This window comes from Lutjanus erythropterus, chromosome 4 (assembly GCF_056507025.1).
Source record: "Lutjanus erythropterus isolate fLutEry1 chromosome 4, fLutEry1.hap2, whole genome shotgun sequence".
NCBI lineage: Eukaryota > Metazoa > Chordata > Actinopteri > Lutjaniformes > Lutjanidae > Lutjanus > Lutjanus erythropterus.
In genome coordinates this window covers 31685736-31709846 of record NC_139320.1, presented here as the reverse complement: position 1 = coordinate 31709846, position 24111 = coordinate 31685736, and the positions used below count along the sequence as shown (strand labels likewise).

Genomic DNA, 24111 nt, shown 5'->3' with positions numbered 1-24111 from the left:
AGTGAATAAAAAGTGAGTTCCGTCCAGCACTGTTCTGTGTTCTCTGATTCATGGAGAACAGCAGCAGGTGGCGCCAGTTCTCCAGTCAGAGAATGATTAAACCACCACAGAAGAAGAAGAAGAGGCGATGAAAAGAGCATCAGAAAAAACAAAACATTGAAAATGTGAGGAAGGTTCCATCAGATCTGTGTGGAACCATCACGGATTTATTACAGAACCGTGAGAGACATGAGGAAACAGCTGCTCAGTCACGTGGCTTGTGATTCAGACAGTTCGCCGGCCTTGGATCTGATTGGGCCAATCACAACAGTTTATATAATATGGGGCCGGGTCTATAAGATGATTGACAGATTTGACAAGTGATGTCACACGTTTCGCTGCTCTGATTGGTTGTCTGTCCGTCCAGCTGTGTCCAGAGGCAACGTGTTGATGAACGAGGCTCAGAAGTGATTCATATCTGTGATTTAGTGCAGCGATGACATCACGGCGTTCCGTAAGGATCACAGGTTTATGTCGTCCGACAGGAGGAGGAGTCAGGAGTTACAACAACATGACATGATCCTGAGGAATTATGGAAAATATCATGTTGTGTTATCCTGCAGGATTATGGGTAAATAACGTCCAGCAGGATTGTGGGTAAACAAGGTGTTTATGTGTTCATGTTGAAACGATTACAGGGACGTGATGTCACACCAAGACATGACAGAAAGATGACGCCATGCAAAGTTTTTATGGCTGAATAACATCCTGCAGGATTGTGGGTAAATGACGTCCTGCAGGATTGTGATCACACGACGTCCTGTAGGATTGTGGGTAAATGGCATCCTGCAGGAGTGTGATCACATGACGACCTGTAGGATTGTAGGTAAATGACGTCCTGCAGGAGTGTGATCACATGATGTCCTGCAGGATTGTGATCGCATGATGTCCTGCAGGATTGTGGGTAAATGACGTCTTGCAGGAGTGTGATCACATGACGACCTGTAGGATTGTGATCGCATGATGTCCTGCAGGATTGTGGGTAAATGACGTCTTGCAGGAGTGTGATCACATGATGTCCTGCAGGATTGTGGGTAAATGACTTCCTGCAGGAGTGTGATCATATGACGACCTGTAGGATTGTGATCGCATGATGTCCTGCAGGATTGTGGGTAAATGAAGTCTTGCAGGAGTGTGATCACACGACGTCCTGTAGGATTGTAGGTAAATGACGTCCTGCAGGAGTGTGATCACATGACGACCTGTAGGATTGTGATCGCATGATGTCCTGCAGGATTGTGGGTAAATGACGTCTTGCAGGAGTGTGATCACATGACGACCTGTAGGATTGTGATCGCATGATGTCCTGCAGGATTGTGGGTAAATGACGTCTTGCAGGAGTGTGATCACACGACGTCCTGTAGGATTGTAGGTAAATGACGTCCTGCAGGAGTGTGATCACATGACGACCTGTAGGATTGTGATCGCATGATGTCCTGCAGGATTGTGGGTAAATGACGTCTTGCAGGAGTGTGATCACATGATGTCCTGCAGGATTGTGGGTAAATGACTTCCTGCAGGATTGTGATCACATGACGTCCTGCAGGATTATGGGTAAACAATGTCACGTCCGGGGGTTACGAAAAGACAAGGTCGCGCTGTTACCACAGAGCTGCCGCGGGTCGACCACCTGGTCACAGAGTTTTAGAGTCTTTTTCACCATCATTTCTTACAGCGACAGTCGAGTCATGTCCAGGTGTGTCCAAGTGGAGGACAAACACCTGTAAAGAGAAGTTCTGTCCAAACCACCATGTCCCTTCATCTGTACATTTATGGTTTCATCCCTTCAGTATATCTATCTTCATCGTCCTGTCTTGTCCCCGTCGATGTCCTCAGCTGTTGGACGGCTCTTCTGGCTTCAGTCGGATGGCCCAGGAGTTGGCAGACACGATGTCGCCGCGGCGATGGATGCGGCAGGTATAAATGCCCTCATTGAACTCGTTGGCGACGATGCGGAGGTCTCTGTCCTTCATGACAATGTATCCGGGGATGGAGGCGAGGATCTGCTCGCCGTCTTTATACCAGCTGGACAAAAACAGAAAGAAATGAGATGAACGGAGACATTTCAGGTTTGATGATGTTTCCCAAAGACATTTCTTCTTTGACAGGTGAGTTTTTAAAATCTAGACTTTCATTTGAATGTTTTTTTTATTGTGGTGGAGACAGTTCAGTTGCTATCACATGACCTAAATATGAAACCTTCAGGGTTACCGTCTGGACCTTGGATTAAATTCACCTGTAATCATGTGACCTGCTCAGGTCACGTGATAAGAACCAAACCATCTCCAGGATAACTGAACAGGAAGGCCAAGAGACGAGGTCGAAAGCCCTAGAAACAAAGGACATTGTGACGATTTCACCTCACTTATCTGCTGACTGAATTATTGATCTTCATCAGGTTTATGTGTCTGACCAGAATAGCAATCTGTTACTTGGAGCTCAGATGACTGATCGATTACTTGTTTGTTAAGTTAAAGTTAATCAGCAACTATTTTGATAATAATATAAAAATAGAAACATCTTTCAAGCCTCTGAAATGTGACTATTTTCTGTCACGTTAGATTCTGAGATTATTTTATACTTACTTGTTGACATTTTATAGACCTGAGTTTTAATCAATAATGAAAGTAATCAATAGTTGCATCCTTTCATTGATCCGTTCCAGCTTCAGTTTCATATGAAGTATTGATCAGCTGACCTGACTTTGGGCGGTGAGCGGGGGTTTTTAGTTCCGCAGCGGAAACCCACCACCTTCCCCCGAGGAACCATCTTGATCTTGACGTTGGCCGGAGGCGGCGTTGGCGTGGTAACCGCCTCCAGAGGCTCTGTGGGACAGGAAATGAGAGTCATACCAGAGACGGCGAGACGAGAGGACAAATCTCAGAGAGAGAATCAGGTTTCTGTCTGCAGGTCCAGACTGCAGCAGCGAGCTGACACCGCTGTGTTCTGTGTGTTCTGTGTTCCAGTCCGTCCCATCGCTCTGTCTCAAACCTCACCGCAGACGGGTCATGACTCTTTCCTTGTTCTAGATGTTCTATGATGTATGGATGTTCTAGGTTACTATGATATTCTAGAAGTTCTATATGTATAGATATTATAGATGTTTCTATGATGTTCCAGATGTTCTTGATTTATTATGTACAGATTCTCTAGGTTTCTATGATCTAGATGTTCTACATGTTCTGCCTCTCTGCAGATCATCACTGTAAATTAATTTTTGTATCTTATCTGGTTAAATAAAGGTCAATGTTCCACTCGGTCACAGAGTGGAACTTTATTTATTGGAGTGTGTATGGAGTGATGATGTCATCATGATGTCATCTCACCATAGCAGAGGTCACAGCGTTGAGGACAGTTCTTCTTCATGAATGTCTTCCTGCGCTCACAGAAGCCGAGTCGAGCCCACGGCTCACAGACTCGCTTCTTGTCCAGACAACCTGAGGACAGACAGGACAGCTGTCAGACAAGCAGTACTGACACAGTACTCAGGAGTACTACAGAGCAGCTAGGTGTGTTCAGGTGTGTGCAGGTGTGTTCAAGTGAGTGCAGGTGTGTTCATGTGAGTGCAGGTGTGTTCAGGTGAGTGCAGGTGTGTTCATGTGAGTGCAGGTGTGTTCAGGTGTGTTCAGGTGTGTACCATAGAGTCTCTGGATGCCCCACACGTCGTCCTGGGCGATGTTCCTCTGTCCCGTGTATGTGGCGTTTGGGTGCATCAGAGCCTGTGGGTCTCTGGAGTGCCACAGACCGAGAGCATGACCAATCTCATGAGCCGCTACCTGGACAAGGTCGTTCAGCCACACACCTGCAGTCACATGACAACAGCTGATGTCTGGCTGCTACGTCATGATAATGCAGAACAAACATGTTCAACACGTCACTGTACTGCCATGTATAATACTCCAAGTACTTTTAGTGCAGTACAGACCTTACCGCAGTACTGTTACCTTGTTTCCAGCTGAAGCGGGACTTGCCGAGGATCCAGAACTCATGGTTGTCGAAGTGGATTTCTCCACGTGGCGGCAGGAAGGCGTGAGCCAGCTCGCCATTCAGCCCATCGAAACACGGGTGGAGAGGAGACCACCAGCAGTCAGTGTGGTTAAAGGTGTAGAAACCTAAAGCACCCACCCACAGACACACACACATTAATCTCAACATGTCTTCCTCTGTTTGTTTGTCTGCTGATTTAAGCTCCTCCTACCAATGGTGATGTCAGCGGTGGCGTTGGCGTCGGTAACCTCGGTGAAGGTCAGCGGAGACACGTCGCTCCACTTGGTGAAGGCGATGCTGATGGCCTTCCTCGTGTCCTCGACGTTCAGAGTGTTTGGAAACTTTATTATCCTAGGACACAGACAGGTCAGACAGACAGACAGGTCGGACAGGCATGCCAGAGAGACAGACAGACAGACAGACAGGTTGTTGGTAATGAAGCTATAATCAGTGAGTTTTTTTGCCCTGAGTGAAGGCTCTCAGAGACTGACAGGAGGCGTTTGATTGGCTGAGCTCGCACAGCTCCCTGTGAGAAACAGGTCAGGGTAAAAACATCGTCATGTAAAGGCAGACTGGCCAATCAGAGGGCATTCAGAGGAACAATTCAGCTCAATCAGTTCACTTCAGCCGCTCAGTGTGTCTCTGTGTGAAGGTTTAACTCAGTCTGACTGCTGATGACTGAAACATTAAAACTCGTTTACACGTGACATGTTGATCAGCTGATTATCAGCTGATCTCTGAGCACCATTGAATATCCAGCAGGCATAATGTTTTATTTAATATTTGTTTTTAGCCTTTAATGAACACCATTTCCTACAAGCCCACAGATCACAGCAATCAGTGGTGAAAATATAATTTACAAAAGTACTGCACTTAAGTACAATTTGATGTACTTGTACTTCCCTTGTGTATTTCTGTCTCATAATACTTTATACTTCTCTGACAGCTTAAATTCCAGACTTTCCAGTTCCTCCTGGGAGTTCTCGAGGCATTCCTAGTGAGGCGTGCCTGAAAAACCTCCACAGGTAGGTGTGAGCACGGACACCCTACAGAGGAAACTCATTTGGTCACTACCTAAAGCTCATGACCACAGAAGATGGGTTGGAATGGATTGATGAACTGCTGGATTGACTTCCACTTCAACTCCCTCTTCACTATGATGGTCCGGTGGAATGTCCACATTACTGCTGTTACTGGACCAACCCACCTGTTGACCCCAGAGTTCTCCCTCGAACGAGGCAGCAAGACACTCCCAGCCTGGAGGGAGATATCCAGTTCCAGCAGAGACCATGACTGGCTGCTTTACACTTCACACTTGGCTGCAAACCGCCCCAGTGCTGAAGGTCACAGTTTGATGACGACAACAGTTCTCAAACTAAACACCCTCCTCACCCTTGCTGAGCCTGGAGATTCTGTCCATGAAGTTCAGAAACAGGATCAGAGACAAGGGACAGTCCAACACCCAATGAGGATATGTTTGACTTTGTGCTGACATGGACACAGCTCTCACTTTGGTTATACAGGAAACAGATAACTTGTAGCAACAGCTCTGGTTCTCCATACTCCCTCAGCTCTCCCCAGGGGTATAAGGTCATAGGTCTTCTCCATGTCCACAAAAAACATTTAGACTAGATGGTCAAATTCCCATGATTCCCCCAGTAACCCTGCAAGGATAAAGACCTGGTCTACTGTTCCATGACCAGGATGGAATCCACATTGTTCCTCCTGAATCTCAGGTTCCACAATTGGTTGGAGCCTCCTTTTCAACACTCTAGAGTTAACTTTCCTGAGGAGGCTCTCTGAAAATGGGAACCACCACCCAGTCTGTCACTCCACATGTCCCTGGCCTCCTAACACTGAATAGATGTGTCAAACAGGACAGCCTTACAAAGTCCAGAGCCTTTAGCATCTCAGGGCAAATCTCATCCACACCCAGGGCCTTGCCTCCAGGGAGCTTCTTTACTACTTTAGAGACCCCTGCAGGGATATGGATGAGACTTCACCTGCGTCTTCAGACTCTGTCTCCGCCATGGAGGACATGTTGATTGGGTGCAGGAGTTCCTGCACCTGCCTGACAGTATCCGCACTCTAGGTCAGCAGGTTTCCTCCCTGGCTGAACACAGCTTGATCCAAGTCTTGCTGAAAATCCTCATCTTCAGCAGCCAACAAGGCTGCAGCCCTTCTGGCCTCCTGGTACCTGTTTGCTGCTTCAGGAACCCCCTGGATCAACCGAGCCTTAAGGACAGCTTTCTTTAGCTTAACGGTTTCCTTCTGTCCACCAGTGGGTTCTGAGGTTGACAGGCACAGCTCCTACCAGCTGTGTCTATGATATGGCCCATTCTGTTTCCATGTCCCCAGCCTCCAACAGGCTGCATGAGGAATGCCTCCTGAGGAGTCACAGATCTCGCAGACAGAGGCCACTGCCAGACATTCCCAGTTCAGCCTCATCACAAGTTTGGGTTTAACTGGTCAGTCCAGCAGCCTCCCCCACCATCTGATCCAACTCAACACCAGGTGGTGATCAGGCTGACATCTCTGCTCCTCTCTTCACCTGAGTGTCCACAACATGATGATATGACCACAAAGTTCAATCCAGGACCAGCACAGAAGTCCAATAACAAAGCATCACCCAGATCTCACTGGACAGGTACCGTCTGCTTCATGGATGGTGGCTGGCAGGACAGCACCAAACAACCAAACCACTGTACAACATGACTCTGAACATAACAACTTTGACTCTGACGCAGCACTTGGTCACGTGGAGTGTCAGCAGGTTATGGAAGAGCTTGATATGGAACCAACAACTGAGGAGCTGTCAACAGACTGACCTGCTGGAATCCTGAAGTGTGGGAAGCCTGCTCTTCTTCACTAACTCCATGATCTCCTCTGCCTATGCTGGAGAAACGGTGCCGTCCCACTGGAAGTGAGAGATGCTGATATCTTCACTCTGTACAAGAACAAGGGAGACAGGGGCAACTGTGACAGCTACCACGGCATCTCCCTACACTGCATCACCAGTGAACTGCAGACTCCAGGTCCTCACAGAGAAGCTTTACCCAGAGTCACAAGCAGAGTTCAGATGTTATCTTCTCTTTGAGGCAGCTGCAGGAGAAGAGAAAACCTCCACATGGCTTTCAGGAGCAGCCTCTTCCAGATGGTAGAATAGAGAAGTTGCCCTCCAAAACTCTTCAGTATCCTCAAGTCCTTCCACATTGATATGCAAGGCACCATCCAGTTTGATAATTCCACCTCAGACCCTTTTAAAATCTGTTGTGGTGTCAAGGGTGTGTTCTGGTGCTGTCCTCTGGCAGCAATGAGCCTTCAGAACATCTACTGAGGGAGTCGACCTGCACACAGGGACAGACGGCAGCAAACCGTCATAGACCGGTTCACCAAAGGATGCAAAGACTTCAGCCCGACCATTAGCCAGAATGAAGATGATGGGAGAAGGCACTGTGTGCCTGAACCCTGCCTACCTACCTCTGTCCTGATCCTGATCCTGCAGGGGTCATCATCAATATCGCAATGAATGATATTGATGCTTGGTCTAAAAGAGTCTTTGTCTCTGCACCACATGTCCATAAGTTGGTTGTTTTAAATAAAAATAAATAAACATCAATAAACTATATATATATATATATATACATATATATATATATATGTGTATATATATATATATATATATATATATATATATATACATATATATATATATATATATATATATATATATATATATATATATATATATATATATATACATATATATATATATATGTATGTGTGTATATATGTAAAGAATACATTTTCACAAAAAAACAAACAAATTGAGTGTTGGTATTAATAACTTTTAAAGTTTTTTGTAGGATGTGATTTGTCCCAGAGTGATATACATGATAAATGTAATACTCATTTTACATAACTGAATGGATGGACAGACAGACAGATGAATGAATGGTTTCCTACCTGTATGTGATGTTGTGGTGCATCCACTTGTGTCCCACGGGGTTGATGGCGTAGCGTTTGTTTCTCGTTCCTCCGAATGTCTCCATCACTCTGCTGCTGCCAGAAGTCTGAAAAACACCACAACCTGAATCATTAGCCAATCAGCAGCCTCCAGGCTGAGTGATGATGTCACTTTCACTAGATGTCCACTAGAGTCATTGGAACAAAACATGAGTGTCTGTCTGAGAAAAGATTTAAAAGATTAAACATCAAAGAAACTGTCAGGAAACAATCTGTTCTGCACATCCATGAGTGGACGCCATCTTGGATAGTTACCTATAGCAACACGACTTGGAGAAACCACATAGTTTACTGTAATTAGCCTATTAGCCAGTTGCATGATCAGGGAAGCTGGGGAACGGATCATGTAGCAGGAACGGAACGTGTACCTGGGACGGATCGTGTAACTGGATTATGTAGCTGTAACGGATTGTGTCGATCGATGGATCATACAGCAGGAACGGATTGTATAGGAGGAAGAGATAATGGATCGTGCAGTTGGAACAAACTATGCAGCTGGAATGGATCGTGATCGTGCAGCAGGCACGGATTGAGTAACTGGAATGAGTCGAATGAAAAGATGGATAACGGATCGTGCAGCTGGAGTGAATCGTGAAGCTGGAACGAATTGTGCAGCTGTAACGAATAACGGATCGTGCAGATAGAGGGAATCGCACAGCTGGAATGGATAACGGATCGTGCAGCTGGAATGGATCATGCACTGACAGAAACCTGTGGAAAGACAGACTTAACATAACTTAAGTTAAAAACATGCAATCACAGACCTTCGTGGTCTGTGTTGGTGGATGATTTTGATTTGACAGAAGAAGAAATAATGAGATGTTTGTTGTTTCAGAGTCAACAGAAAACATTCAGAGAACAAAACTGAAACGTTTCCACATGAACAGTGTGTTGAAACGTGGCAGCAGACTGATTCAGGACAGATGTGAAGACAGAAATGCTTCAGTCTGTCTCTGTGTTCCTCCTTTGACCCCCCCCCCCCCCCCCCAGATATGTGTCACCACCGTGTGAACCTCCTCTGTTCATCCACATCTGTAAACTGAACCTCTGCTGGACTCAGAACAGGAAGTCCTGAAGTCTTTACTGTGAGACTGGACTGTCTCCAAACATCATCAACAAGAACAGACCTTCAAAATAAAGGTCCTGAATCACAGTGACACCTCTTCAACATACAAACATCATGTTGCAGAAGAACATGTGTGTTGTTTGTTTGTCTCAGTGAATTCTGGGACCTGAAATGATTTTTTAAAGGCTCATACCAAACAAGTTTTTACACTTTTAGGACTTTTATTTCACCCTCTGCAGTTTGACACAACTAGAGCTGCAATGATTAACTGCTATTAAATTAATTGTGAATTATTTTGATGATCAATTAATCATTTTGAGACATTTTAAAAATAATAACTGTCAAAATTTCTCTGATTTCAGCTTTTTAAATGTGAATATTTTCTGGTTTCTTTTCTCCTCTCTGACAGTAAACTGAATATCTCTGAGTTGTGGACATCTGAGGACGTCATCTTGGACTTTGGGAAACACTGATCAACATTTTCTGATAGTTTACAGATAAAAAAAGTAATTAATTAATTAAGAAAATGTTTGGCAATGAAAATAATAATTATAATTTAGTTGCAGCCCTAAAAAAGACAAAGACGGAGAGAAGCTGTTTGACTGATTGATACAAACAGGATCAATAAATCCTGAGAATCTGAAAGACCCTAAACAAATATTTCAGTTTATATTTAATATTTAATGAGCTGATCATTAAAATCAAGTAAAAACATTAAAACTGACAGAATAATTACAAACTATTTCAATCTAACGAGCCTGATTTCATTAAATGGTCATTCTGGATGTTTCTGAATGTTACTGAACTTCATTGATTATTTTCATGATTGATTATCATTATTGTAATTGTTCAAACATGATGCCTTGAGGTGTCAGAAGAGGAAAAACAGCCAGCAGAGAACTGATGGAAGTTTTGAGCATATATTCTGATCAGTAAGTGACTGAAGCTATTGATTGATTATCAGAACGATCTGTTGATCGATTGATGGATGAACTCACTGACCTGCGGCCTCGCAGCGGCTCCGCTCACCTTCATCACCGTCACCACCATCATCATCATCACCATCAGAGGAGGCTCCATGACGACAGTCCGTCACATGACCCGTCAATCAATCAATCAATCAATCAGACAGACACTCAATCAATCAATTCCGGTGCGTCCGTTCTGAACAAACTGAAGAACTGAAGAGAAGAAGAACTGTTCTTCCTTGTTGCGTTCAGTTGCGTTCTGTTTTGTTCTCCTCTCTTCTGTTCTCAAACTCTCCTCCCGGACTGACTGACGGAGCGCTCGCTGCTGCAGAGGGGCTGTTCTGGAGGGGCGGGGTCAGGTGTGTGTGTGTGTGTGTGTGTGTGTGTGTGTGTGTGTGTGTGTGTGTGTGAGCGGTGTCCATTTACACTGAGACTCTAAATGTGAAGTTTAACCCTTTAGATTCAGACTGAATTTGTTTTGTTTTTGTTCACAATGAAAAAGTTTCAGTTTAAATTATTAAAGTTAAAACTTTGAATTTAAATGTTTTTATTTCATGTTAATTATTTTTATTTTTATTTTTGATGAATTATTACTTCCTGCAGCTGTTATTTTCTGAATGTGAGCAGCAGATGAACAAACTCAGACCTGGTCCCTGTTGTTGCTTCTGGGGGCCCTCGGGGTCCGGGGCCACAGGTAGGACCACCCCGAGGTGTTTTCCCACCAACAGCAGTCCAGATGTGCAGAGTTTGTCTTGTCTCTATTGAGAACATCAGAACATCTGTCCAAACAGAGACGCTGATGCCTCTGACAGACTCAAACAGTCAAACAGAGCTGCTGCTGCTGCATCGTGTTTCTAGAGCTGCAACCAATCATCAATGAATCAATTAACAATCAATTGTTAAATTCATTGCCTTCTTCTTTAATAATAAATAAATCCATTTGAGTCATTTTCTTTTGATTAAAAAAAGTCCAAATTCTCTGATTTCAGCTTCTTAAATGTGAATATTTTCTGGTTTCTTTCCTCCTCTCTGACAGTAAACTGAATATATTTGAGTTGTGGACAAAACAAGACATTTGAGGACGTCGTCTTGGTCTTTGATCAACACTTTCACCATTTTACCATCAGATTAACATGAGACTGATATGTTAAACTGAGGTGTAAAAGTTGTTTTGGATCAAACCGGAAACGGCTGACTGGGTGAATAAATGATGACATCATGAATCGTGTGACCTAAAGGTCACTTCTTCTGGTTGATGTTCTGAAAACATCAGATGATGACGAGGTTGTAACCTTCCTCACATTCAGACAGTAAACTAAAAGAAACGCCTCATGGTCTATAAAATATGTAGATATGGAAGACAACAAGATAAAGTGTTCCTGTAAACTGAACAGTAGAGGAATGAATACAGTAATAGATTACTTCATAAGCTTACAGTATATATAGATGTGTATATAGAGAGTATATAGAGCGTGTCTGGGGGTTAGGTTCATGTCAGAGCAGTTTATTGTGTTTACTGGAGATTTGTTTATAATTTGACAGACGAGTCATTTCATTCAGTGAGAATGTAAACATATAGATTCATTTCTGCAGTAACAATAGAAGACGAAGCTGCTGCTGATGGTTTATTCTAATGGAGGAATAATAAGTAATAATCAAGAATTCTTGTTGTATTGTTGTTGTTTATCAGGCGTTGGCAGCTCTCGGCCCTCGGTCACCTTCACGCCGACAAACCGCCCGCTCAGCATCTTCACAGCAGCTCATTATCATATGATGACATCACATCCTGCATGTTAAACAGCTGCCACCGCTCATTAGGGCTGCCGAATGAGTCTGAATGTTGGCAGCTGAGGTGCCTGGCACGCTCCCATCATGCACTGCAACAGTGATCTCACACCATCTCTCAGCCTCAGATCAATATCGCCACACAAACCTCAGAGCACAACGCATCATCATCATCATCATCATCATCATCATCATCATCATCATCATCGTCACTGATGATGTTACTGCGTGACTGTTAAACATTTTAACAATATTTAAACATAGCAACAATAAGAAAAGACCATTAACGTTTGATCAATGTGTTCTTTCACTCTCAAACTCATCAGTTATTAGATATTGATCAGATATTGATCACTCATTCTTGAGTATTGGGACAAAACTATTTTCACAGGTGTTTGATTTTTTACTGAGAAAATATATTTTAAAGATTAAACAACAATGAGTGAGCTGCACGCAGTTTGTCAGCAGAAGTACAGTGGACCACAACAGCTGGTCAGCGAGTGCTGAAAACACATCGCGTCCTTAGACGTGTTTAATATCTCGCAGCCAAAATCACCAAACAAAAGGAGAAAATGCCTTTACTAAAGCTCACATGTACAGACTAGCATTTATATGCTACACTTAAATATTTTTATGTTTTTGTTCTTGTTTTCCTTTTTCCATTTTTATTGCATTTTCTGCATTTGACATGCTCTTAAAATGTGGTTTTATTTTCTCTTTTAACTTGTGAAGCACCTTGTAACTCTGAAAGGCACTACACAAATAAACTTTATTATTATTATTACATTCAACATTTCTTTCTCATGCCTGTACAGCCAGCAGCTGTTCAGGATCAATAATCAGTTGTGGTGTTCCTCAGGGTTCTGGTCTTGGTCCCTAAGACCTGCTCTATGTTCACACACACAAACACACGCACAGCTGTGACATCTGCTGTGTGTGTGTACACGTGTGTGTAAACTAGTGGTTTAGATTAGAACTTTAATCAGGGCTGAAAAGCCGAACCTGAAAAGGCCCGACAAAATTCTGTGGAAAGTAGCATAGATGAATATCTTGAACTAAACACAAACATCGACAATCACTCAAGTTGTAAAACCAAACAGTACAACCAGGAATTCAGAACATTAGAAAAACAAATTTAAAAAGCTGAGACACTGGAGAACGTCTCCATGTTTAGTTTTTCACTGACCAGATTGCGGTACAATTAATTGAATTAATCAAATTGACAATGAATATAATTGTTACTTGCAGCCCTAGTTGTTCGTCACCATGACAACACCAGGAAACATAAACAGCCTGAACAGTGACTCTCACCGTCGTCCCTCAGGTAGAAGCTCTGCAGGAGTTTCCGTCATGCTCCAGTGTTTCTGGCTGGGGCCCCCGGGGGCCTCCTGGCAGCCCTCCAGCCGACCTCGCTGGGTTCTGTGTCTCCCAGAGAGAGGAGCAGAGAGACGGAGGAGGAGACGGACTTTCAGCCGGAGCTGAAGGATGAGGATTCAATTAGACGTCTGTCCATTCATCTGTCCATCACACACACACACACATACACACACACACACACACACACACTGTGGTCAGTCAGCAGCAGGTTCCCACATCACCTCGTCTCATTTCAGAGCTGAAAACAAACAGCTCACTGTCTGTTTTTACTGGTCGTCATGGAAACCAACATGTCAGTTTTAAAAGTTCTTCAACACAAACGTTTCTTCTTCTAATACTTTGTATGTTTTTATATTTTCTTTGTTTAACTGTGAACTTTGTTGTTTTTGTAAATTTTATTTCCAGAGGATGGTTTGATTTAAAGGAGGCGTGCTTAAGGTTAACCAGTGTTGCTGGTTGGTTGTTACAGTGTTGTTGGTTGGTTGTTGGTTGGTTCCCACAATGTTGCTGGTTGGTTGGTTCCCACAGTGTTGCTGGTTGGTTGTTGGTTGGTTCCCACAGTGTTGTTGGTTGGTTGTTGGTTGATTCCCACAATGTTGCTGGTTGGCTGTTGGTTGGTTCCCACAGTGTTGTTGGTTGGTTGTTGGTTGATTCCCACAATGTTGCTGGTTGGCTGTTGGTTGGTTCCCACAATGTTGCTGGTTGGTTGTTGGTTGGTTTCCACAGTGTTGTTGGTTGGTTCCCACAGTGTTGCTGGTTGGTTGTTGGTTGGTTCCCACAGTGTTGTTGGTTGGTTGCCACAGTGGTGTTGTTTAGTTGCTTCAGTGTTGCTGGTTGGTTATGAGCGTGTTGTTCTATAAAACTCAGACTTTCTCAGGACTGGACGCAGCTCCTCCAGGCTACAAGTGAACCAATGGTGGCTGTTCTGAGATGGTCACATGACAGGAAGTGAAGGGTTAGAGGACTTTGATAAGGAGCTTCTCTTACATGTCAACTAATGTTTGATTTTCAGGCTGAATTTAAGTTTTAGAGTTCTGGTTGTTGATATTTTATCAAAGTGTTGCTGTTATTTCTGAAGAAAGATTCTTTATCTTTCTTTTGTTGTAAATTCTTTTTACCTTTTGTCTTGTTATTGTTTCATCTTTATTTCTATTTTCTGTGATTTTCATGAATTGTTTTTCTTTTTCTAATTGTCTTTTTATGAGCTTGTCTCCTGTGAAGTACTTTAAAAGACAGGTGCTCTACAGATAGTTTGATTAGACAATAAATAAATACAGGCATACACAAATACAAACCCAATTACAGAAATGTTGGGATATTCTATAATACATTAAAAACAATTATTTGCTAAAACTTTTCAACCTATATTAGTTGAATACAAAACAAAGACAAGATATTTAATGTTGAAAGTGATACATATTGTTTTCTGTAAATATCCAGGCATTCTGTTGTGATGAGAGCCTGTTTACCACTGTGATACATCAGCTTTTTCACCAACCAACCAACCAACCAACCAACCAACCAACCAACCAACCAAGCACAACCAACCAACCAACAACCAACCAGTCAACCAAGCACAACCAACCAACCAACAACCAACCAGTCAACCAAGCACAACCAACCAACCAACCAGTCAACTAAGCACAGCCAACCAGTCAACCAAGCACAACTAACCAACCAACCAGTCAACCAATCAATGAACCAATAACCAACCAACCAACCACAACCAACCAACCAATAACCAATCAGTCAGCCAAGCAATGAACCAATCAACCAACCAGTTAATCGACCAGTGAACCAACCAACCAACCAACCAACCAACCAACAACCAACTGATCAACCAACCAACCATCCAGCCAGCCAACAACTACACAACCTACCAACCAACCAAATGTCGGTTTTTAATACAGTGCTGCTTGAGGGGTCAAAGGTCACAGACATTCAGTGTTGGTTTTCAGTCTTGCTCCTTACGTGCAGAGATTTCTCTGGATTCTCTGAATCTTTTCATGATATTATGGATTGTAGATGGTGAAATTTATAAATTCCTGCAGGTTTGTGTTGACAAACGTGTTTGACTGTTGGCAGTTTTTCACAAAGTGGTGAATCTCAATCATGATCCTGTCACCTGTTTACCTGTGGAACGTTACAAACAGCTGTTTTTGGAGCATTCAACAACTTTCACAGTCTTTTGTTGCTCCTCCATTATATAACTGTAAATTTACAAAAAACAAAGTTTATCAGTTTGAACATTAAATATATTGTCTTTGTGCTGGATTCAATTGAATATAGGTTAAAAAAGTTTTTGCAAATCATTGGATCTTGTTTTACACGTCACAACTTCTTTGGGATCAGGGTTGTATATATATAAATAAATAAAGAAACAAACAGTCATCAGAGTCAGTCAAAGTGATTTTATTGAGAAAAAAAATTTGGCAAAATGACATCAGACAGACTCACTGAACATCTTCAGTCTGACACAATATATTGATCTGCTTCACACACACACACACACACACACACACACACACACACACACACACACACACACACACACACACACACAAATGACTTCATATTAATTCAGAACATCTGACAAAATAGTAAAAAACTAGAAACATATTTTCAGATGAATTCAGACGGTCAGAGACTGAAGCATGCTGGGTAACCACAGATCACACACTGACTATGAGACAGGAGGACGAGGTTTGGAGGAACACTGATGACCTCTGAGGTGTTTCTGGAATGTGATTGGCTGACCTGCGTCTCTACACGGATCCCATTGGACGTATGGAACGACTCAGGATGAAACACTGACATGTATAAACACAAAAATATGAAGCCATTAAAACACGTTATCAAGAAAAATCCCATGTAAACAAAAACTTGACATCACAAACAGCAGCAAACTGATGACATCGTCACCTGGACACACATATGCAGACACACATCTGTAGATGACAACAACAATCCTTCCCATCAGCCCTTGTGGCGAGGGGCGGGTCAGCAGCGTGTCTCATAGATGCCGCTGCGTCCGATGTAACGAACCCATTTGATGACATCATGATCGCTGTAGTTCAGCTTCGGCTCGAAAACCTTCAGATAGCGAACCTTCAGACCGGAGGGGGCGAATGGGACCTGAGGAGGACGAGACAGAGGAGGAGGCGACAGAGGAGGCAGAGGAGGAGAGAGAGGAGGTGGAGACAGAGGATGAGACAGAGGAGGAGGAGGAGACAGGAGGAGACAGAGGATGAGGAGGAGACAGAGGAGGAGGAGACAGAAGAGGACGAGACAGAGGAGAGAGAGAGAGAGGAGGAAGCGACAGTGAACATCAGGAGACTGGACTGAGGAGACTGAATGAGACCGAATGGAACCTGACATCTGATGATCAGCACTTGACGATCAGCAGGATAAATGATCAATAATCAATAATCAATAGAGAGACTGACCTCAAAGTTCATGGAGATCGGCGGTCGAGCCCATTTCTTCTTCTCATTGGTCGGCAGAAGCTCGATCTCAGCGCTGATCTGAGACTCTTTCATCCCCGCCAAGTGCTTTAATCTGACACACACACACACACACACACACACACACACACACACACACACTGCAGTCACATTTAAGTCACATTTTAAATGACTCAAAACTATTGATCGTTTATAAAAATATTTGTCAATTAATTCAACAGTTGATTAATAATTGATTTATGGTTGCAGTTCTAATAAAGAACATCTGTCTGTTTGTTTCTTGAGGTTCTGATGATGGTTGTTAACATCATCGATTCTGTTTCAAGCTGCAGCCTCACTCTGACCTGATGATGTCATGTGGAAGTGTTTTGCTGACTCAGCAGGTTGCGTACTTGTGCTGACTCAGCAGCTCTGATCTCTGAGTCAGCACAGACGAGTTTATTGCTCAGCTCAGAGGACAAACTATCGATCCCGAACTATTGATCTGTTCGGGTTGAATACATAATTGCATAATGACATCATCTGTTCAATGACAAATACCCCGAGACTGAGCCCTCCACCTGACCCTGAACACACCACAACCCCAACCCTCCTCCATCTTCATTGGTCTGTGGGCTCGACTGAAGCTGCCTCATATCAATCAGCCGTCAGCTGATCAGCTCTCTTCTCTTCTGCGTCACTGATCTGTGTTTAAATAAAGTTATAAAGATGGTGACTTACTTCCACACGATGGCGTTCTCGCTGGCTTTGTACTTTGCTTTTCCCTTCATACAGATGAGCTGCACACCGCTGGTGTTCAGAGGGGTCGGGATCCGCACCTGAGGGGGTCAAGGGGTTCACGTCAGTCACCAAACTACACAAACGAGACAAACTACACTACACAAACTACACAACAAAAAATACATTACACAAACTACATTTACTACAAAACACAAACACTATACAGTAGTTCTGCCTGAGAAGACAACCATGTGGGAAAACTGGCCCTCAGGTGTGAAACAGTTCTGTTATTGAACTTTGATTTAAAAACACTCATCAATAATCTCCACAGACACAGCTTCTTATGCCACTTATGCAGTTGTCATGACGACTGCAGTGTAAATGTGTGACGTCACCTCGATCTTCTGAGCGAGCAGCAACGACTTGAAGTTGGACTTGAGGACGACTTTGACCTCCATTTTGGTTCGACTGACCTCTCGCACCAGCGGGATGACTCTGAAGGGCAGGATGATGTCTTTGGTGGTCCGGTACCTGCACACACACAGACGGACTGTCTCACGCTGTCGTCTCATGTCTGATGAAGGACGTGTCGCGTGTCATGTGACTTCTGACCTCATGAGCTCGTACTCGCCGTCTGGAGGGATGAAGCTGATGCTGCGCTCAGAGTCAAACTTACTGAGGCGAACACACTGATGGAAGGTGCAGTCATCGATCGCTATCGACTGTTTACTGAGGAGGAGGAGGAGGAGAGGAGGAGGTGGGGGAGGAAAAAGAAAAAGGAGGAGACAGGTGGAGGACAGACAATGAAAATAATGGTTAGTTGCAGCCATCAGTAGAGAAAATGTCTTAAATGACTGTGATGATTAACAACAGGTGTATTGCAGCAGGTGTGATGTTCCTGTGTGACCTCTGACCTCTTGCCTCCGTCCTCTCCTCCTTTGCTCTGCTTGTCGATGGCGATCTTGTCGTTCATCCCAAATTTACACTCAGGCATCCCGCTGAGGTAACTCTTCATCACCACCCGACCTGAGACGTGAGCGCTGAGCACCTGACCTGAACATACCCACACAAACACAAACACACACAAACACACACACACACAGGCAGGCTATGAGGTGTCTGATGGCGCCCTCTGGTGGCTCAGCAAGGTGCGTCCCCTTGTCACGTGTGAATTCAAGGGGAGTTAAACTCTGGTGAACTTTACACCCAACAGCGAGGACGTAGGTCACTCCAACACATTCGCACATGTGTGACTGGGCCTTAACAGTGATGTCATGCTGTGTTCTGATTGGCTGAAAGGATGTTATTAGGGCTGCAACTAACCATTATTTTCACTGTCAATTAAACAATTAATCTTGTCATGATCTTGTAAGTGGAAATCATTTACTACCGCCATCAGCAGCAGCTCTCAGTACTCAGTAGTACTCAGCAGTACTCAGTAGTACTCAGCAGTACTCAGTAGTTACCTTGTGGAGACATGAGCAGGTTGACACTCTCCAACACGTCCAGAAAGAGCTCGTTGCGTCTGTATTTGATTCCTTCTCTCCTCCAGCCGATCTGACCGGTCACCTGACTCGTGATCTGAGTCTGCTCTTCTTTGGTCTGACAGAGGGGACAGGAAGTCACGTGATGTCACTACAGGTATCAATACTGTAAGTGACGTGATGTTGCTGGAATGGATCGTGCTGACAATCCGCAACAGAGACACAGCAACAGGAAGGGAAATAAATTTCAAATTTCAAAATAAAAGCCTGAATAAAAAGGCCTGAACATGAATAATTCACAGAACAAAATTAAATATTTTGTGCTCTGCAAGGGGGGTGTGGAGTCCAGCAGGGGCTATATTAACTGTGTGTGTGTGTGTGTGTGTGTGTGTGTGTGTGTGTGTGTACTCACATGATGCTGCAGCAGAATCCAGGCGAGCAGATGAGGAGAGACAGGAAACAGTTAGTGAGCTGCTGTCTATCAAATGTCACACTTCCTGTAGATATTTCATAATAAAAGCCTTCACCCATGTGACTATGACTGTCCTGACAGGTCATGTTTGTTTCTGTTATCAGAGAGCTTATCAGTATTGATTGTGATTATTGATTATAGATCAGTCATACCTGACTCTTGATGCCCTGCTGAGTGATGAAGGTTTTCAGAGCGCCAGTCTCTGAGTTCTGAGGGTAACCGAAGTCCAGAATCTCTGCAGGACACAAACACTGTTACAACAGACAGACTGGCAGATAGACAGACAGCCAGCCAGCCAGCAGAGTGGACATTCAGCTCAGCAGAGACTCCTGGCAGCACTGTATTTTCTTTAGGTTTTGATTTTCTCATCCAACGCTACAAAAATCAAAACCTAAAAAAACCACAGAGCAGCAGAGTGACAGCGTCTTCAGGACGGGACAGACAGCACTTCCTGTTGCAGCTTCGGGGTTAAAACCAGAAAAAAACACAAAACCTGGATCAGATCTGTAGACAGAGTGAGACCTCCTACAGAAACCTGACTGACTCATTTCTATTTTTATTTTGCAGACTGAAGTGATATCCTGTCTTTCAGACATGTTTCTACTTTTATTTTGTAGGCTGAAGTGATTTCCTGTCTTTCAGACATGTTTTTACCTTTATTTTGTAGGCTGAAGTGATTTCCTCTCTGTCTGACTCATTTCTACTTTTATTTTGTAGGCTGGTAGTTATTTCCTGTGTGTTTACCGTCGAGCAGCTCGTAGATGAGGACGAAGTTGTTCTTGACGTTCTCCTCGCTGACCTTGCCGAAGTAGGCCGACATGACGTCACACATCTTGTAGAGGAACTCGAACACCATGGTGGCGTTGACATTCTGCTTGGTGACCGCCGCCAGCCAGATGTTGGAGCGTTTGACGTGGAAGAAGCTGGTCCGGGCGATGTTGGTGACCGGAGAGCGGACCTGCTGTCGGGCGTGGATGATGTTGACTCGAAAGGCGTCCACCGCGTTTCTCCTGGACAGAGACGAGATGGTACGCGACAATGTAAAGACCACGTCCTGGTTTTTGGTAGTGAACATTTGCTTAGACTTTTGGGCAGCAAATAACAATTATTTTCACTATCAATCAATCTGTCTGTCATTTTAATTAATGAATTAATCCTGTTCTAATGCTGTCAGTTAAAAAATAGGTCAAAACATGTACTTTCCAAGACTCTTTTATACCAAGTTTCTTCTTTAAAATATTAGATTTTCAGTCTAATTTAAAGTTATTTATTATTATTTTTGTTATCATTATTAAAGATTATGACCAGGACACCGTGTGCTTCACGTCCTGTATGACGATCTGTTGTTTCAGACAGCAGCCATGTTATCAGTGCAGACTGAGATGACCTCATCACTCTGAGATGAGCTTTCTGTCGGCGCCGCAGGGCTCAGTGCTACGCTGCTGTTGCCTAGCAACAGGCTCCCTGCATCACACAGCGACAGCGAGGCTGCAGCACAGGTCTGTGCAGGCTCGATGAGAGGAGGAACAAATCAAAGCATCTGAGGAGGTTTTAAATTTAAAAAACTGTTTAAAATCAAACAGAGATGACCGAACAGCTGAGGACGGACGAAGAAGACGACTGAAGTCCATCATACGGCTCTGCATCAGCACTTTACTGCTGCATCTACTGTATATACACTAGAATATCATCTATTAATTTACTGAATATACATCAAACTGTTAATCAACTGTAGCACTTTCACCTAAAGGCTCAAATTAATAGTAATGGTATCAGTAGCAGTGATAACACTGACAAGCATCTTGATAATAATAACTAGAGCTGCAACGATTAACTGATTGTTGATCAACTATTCAATTAATGAAACTATTTTGATAATCAATTAACCACTTTGAGTCATTTTTAAAAAATATATTAACTGCCAAATTCTCTGATTTAACTTGTTAAATGTGAATATATTCTGGTTTCTTCACGGTGTGTTTACTGACTGTGGTTGACGTTAGTGTCCAGCTCACGGAAACATCAGCAGGACTCACCCGATGTCATCGCGGTAAACCCTGGAGATCAACACCTCCCCCTTGTGGTTGTAGATGAAGAGTCCTCCGATCATGGCTGACGCCCATCAGTCATTACAGCTGATCATAATGAAGAGACACTGCAGCGCAGAGAGGAAGATTATTACACAACTTTCATACAACAGCAATGTGTCGTCCCTCATCGCTGTATATGAATGTAATCCATAAAATATCATCTCATATAAAATATTATCTAACATAAAACATAATTTCAGATAAAATATAGTATTAAATATAAAAATAAACTATTTTTATATTTAAAAAAAATCTCATATCACATTATCTCATAAATAAAATCTGAAATATAATGTCTTATAAATAAAACATAAAATATAAATGAATTGAATATGAAATTAAAAAATTAAAATTTTTATTTAATATAAATACGTCATATAAAAAATTCTCATATCACACTCTTATATCAAATAAAATCTAAAACTAAATGCAAAATAAATTAAAACATAAAATATCTCTTATGAAAAAATCTCATATAAAATATAATCTAATAAAATATAATAATCTAATAATGTAATATAAAATCTAATCTCATACAAAAAATAATCTCATATCACATATTATTTTATATCAAATAAAATCTAAAACAAAATATGTCTTCTAAAATATAATCCCATGAAATATAATCTCACATAATATGTAATGTCATACAAGATATTTTGTAGATAAAATACTTTCCTTGTGAAGGAATATAAGAGTTGATGAAAACAATAAATTAGAGTATAATGAGTTTAATATTCATCCTATCATGTAAATGTAATAATGAGATTTTTCAGCTGCAAACTGACAACAGCTGGAACATAAATACAGTCATTTATATAACTGTAAAAAACAAAACAAAAAAACATGTCCATCTCCACCAGGAAGACTCCAGATTATAACCTCATACGATTTATAAGATTATTATTGTTTTATAAGTTTTATTTTTAGGTTAATTATTTCTAAAGTTTGATCCAGTTTTTTTTTTTTGCTGGCAGATATTGTCTTCCATACATTGTGTCATATATTGAATTGTATATCCATAAAAAACTAAGCTGACTTTTGCATGTTAGCTGAGCTGCTACTATTCCTCTATAGAAAATGAGAAATGCTAAATATGATAAAAGCAGCCAACATCTATAACATCTACAGTGTGTGTGTGTGTGTGTGTGTGTGTGTGGAGGCTAACGTCACTGTTCAGCGGTGACAGCCGGACGCATTCCAAACTTCATTCAAAAAACTGTCATTTTTAAGCCTTTCATACATTCCAGCTCAGCTACGCAGTCAAACCGTTAAGGCATTTTATCGGTTGAGAAATTAGGTCATTCTGGTATTTTCGGCACACAAATAAGCGAACATGAAATAAAAAAATCCACTAAGAATTCAACTTTTAAGATTAGAAGTGAATGACACTAAACTATTGGCTGAAGTCGAGTCACCGCCCAGTCACGTCCGACACGATGGAAATGAAAATAACGGTATTATTACATTATTAGCGAGTTTACGGTCTTAAAAGTGATGGTAATTTTGAACGCAGCTGCTGTTTGTCTGCGCCGAATTGCACGGAGCCCCCCACTGACTTATTACTGATAATCAATCACAACCTACACAAAACGCTCCGAAATCGATCAACAATACATGGTTGAAAATTTCATTTTTTAAATGGCTGTTCGGTGACCAGAACGAGCTATGACCAACACCTGCCAATGTTACCGCAGCAGTCAGACGGTCAGTTCACCGCTGCTGCAGTGCAGACAGACAGACAGACAGGCAGACAGACAGACAGACAGACGGTGGTGTCTGTGTCCTTCATGTCCTTACCGCTCCGCAGAGATACTGCTGTGTCTCCGGCCTCCTCACAGAGGTCCTCCCCAGTCCTCCCGCCACTCCATCGAGACGTTTGACCGTGAACACCCGGGCTGTCTCCGTCTCCTCCGGTCGGAGACAAGATGTCGGCTGCAGGAGGCAGGAGGAGGACAGTCAGCTGACGGCAGGGCCGCGTCCCCTTCAAAACTGTCGGCCTCCTTCACTCAGACTCCTCCAGCTAAACTCAACTGGAAGTCACCTGTCCACAGGTGTTTAACAGCTGTGTGAGTATGTGTTTGATTAACACACCGACAGGGACCAGCTGATGCTCCCCTGCTCTGACCGTCCACTGTGACCGAGGCAGCAGCGGAGCGGATTGGGACGCGGCCCTCCCTCATCTGTTTGTCAGAGGGAGGAAACAGGAGCTCCGCATATGAATCACACACAGCAGGCCGCGTTCACACCGAGAGACCCGGATCTGATGGAGGATCACAAGTTTCCACCGGGACAACGAGTCCAGCAGGAGGCTGGTCTCACAGGACACTGTCTGTCCTTCAACTGTCCCTCATCTGACTTCTGTGGAAATAAAAACTGTTACTTTTCTCACCCTCAGTCTGAATTCATGAACATCATGTGGATTTAAAGAGGACAGGTGTGAAGTGGAACACCTGGAACAACACACACACACACACACACACACACACACACACACACACACACACACACACACACACACTAAAGAGAACCATTTTGATCATAAATCTGTCACCTTTCACAGGTTATTGATCATCTGGAGTACTGATATTGGAATTACTGATCATCTGAAGTATTAATATTGTGATTACTGA

At 43.0% G+C, this 24111-nt stretch overlaps 2 protein-coding genes across 3 annotated transcripts; both read right to left on the bottom strand.

The window, feature by feature from the left end:
• Positions 1 to 1363: 1363 nt before the first annotated feature.
• On the bottom strand, positions 1364 to 10309 carry mmp23bb (matrix metallopeptidase 23bb). Of its 2 annotated transcripts, none has more exons than XM_084716415.1 (8): positions 10121 to 10309; positions 7993 to 8099; positions 4238 to 4377; positions 3984 to 4151; positions 3677 to 3841; positions 3366 to 3476; positions 2738 to 2864; positions 1364 to 2064 (listed from the first exon to the last, which is right to left on the bottom strand). In XM_084716415.1, exons 1-8 carry the CDS (start codon positions 10196 to 10198, stop codon positions 1872 to 1874), a joined length of 1089 nt encoding a protein of 362 aa, XP_084572541.1. In that variant the 5' UTR covers positions 10199 to 10309; the 3' UTR covers positions 1364 to 1871. The 2 variants fall into 2 exon arrangements, with proteins under 2 accessions (XP_084572541.1, XP_084572542.1); XM_084716416.1 differs by having other exon boundaries at positions 10148 to 10309.
• A 5335-nt stretch (positions 10310 to 15644) lies between these two features.
• LOC146328579 (AP-2 complex subunit mu-B-like) lies at positions 15645 to 23581 on the bottom strand. Its single transcript, XM_084717616.1, has 12 exons — positions 23279 to 23581; positions 21425 to 21543; positions 20133 to 20398; positions 19541 to 19623; positions 19329 to 19334; positions 18899 to 19034; positions 18347 to 18485; positions 18045 to 18161; positions 17828 to 17963; positions 17433 to 17530; positions 16695 to 16806; positions 15645 to 16383 (listed from the first exon to the last, which is right to left on the bottom strand). The coding sequence occupies exons 2-12, from the start codon at positions 21496 to 21498 to the stop codon at positions 16249 to 16251; spliced, it is 1302 nt and encodes a 433-aa protein (XP_084573742.1). The 5' UTR covers positions 21499 to 21543; positions 23279 to 23581; the 3' UTR covers positions 15645 to 16248.
• Between the last annotated feature and the right edge of the window lie 530 nt (positions 23582 to 24111).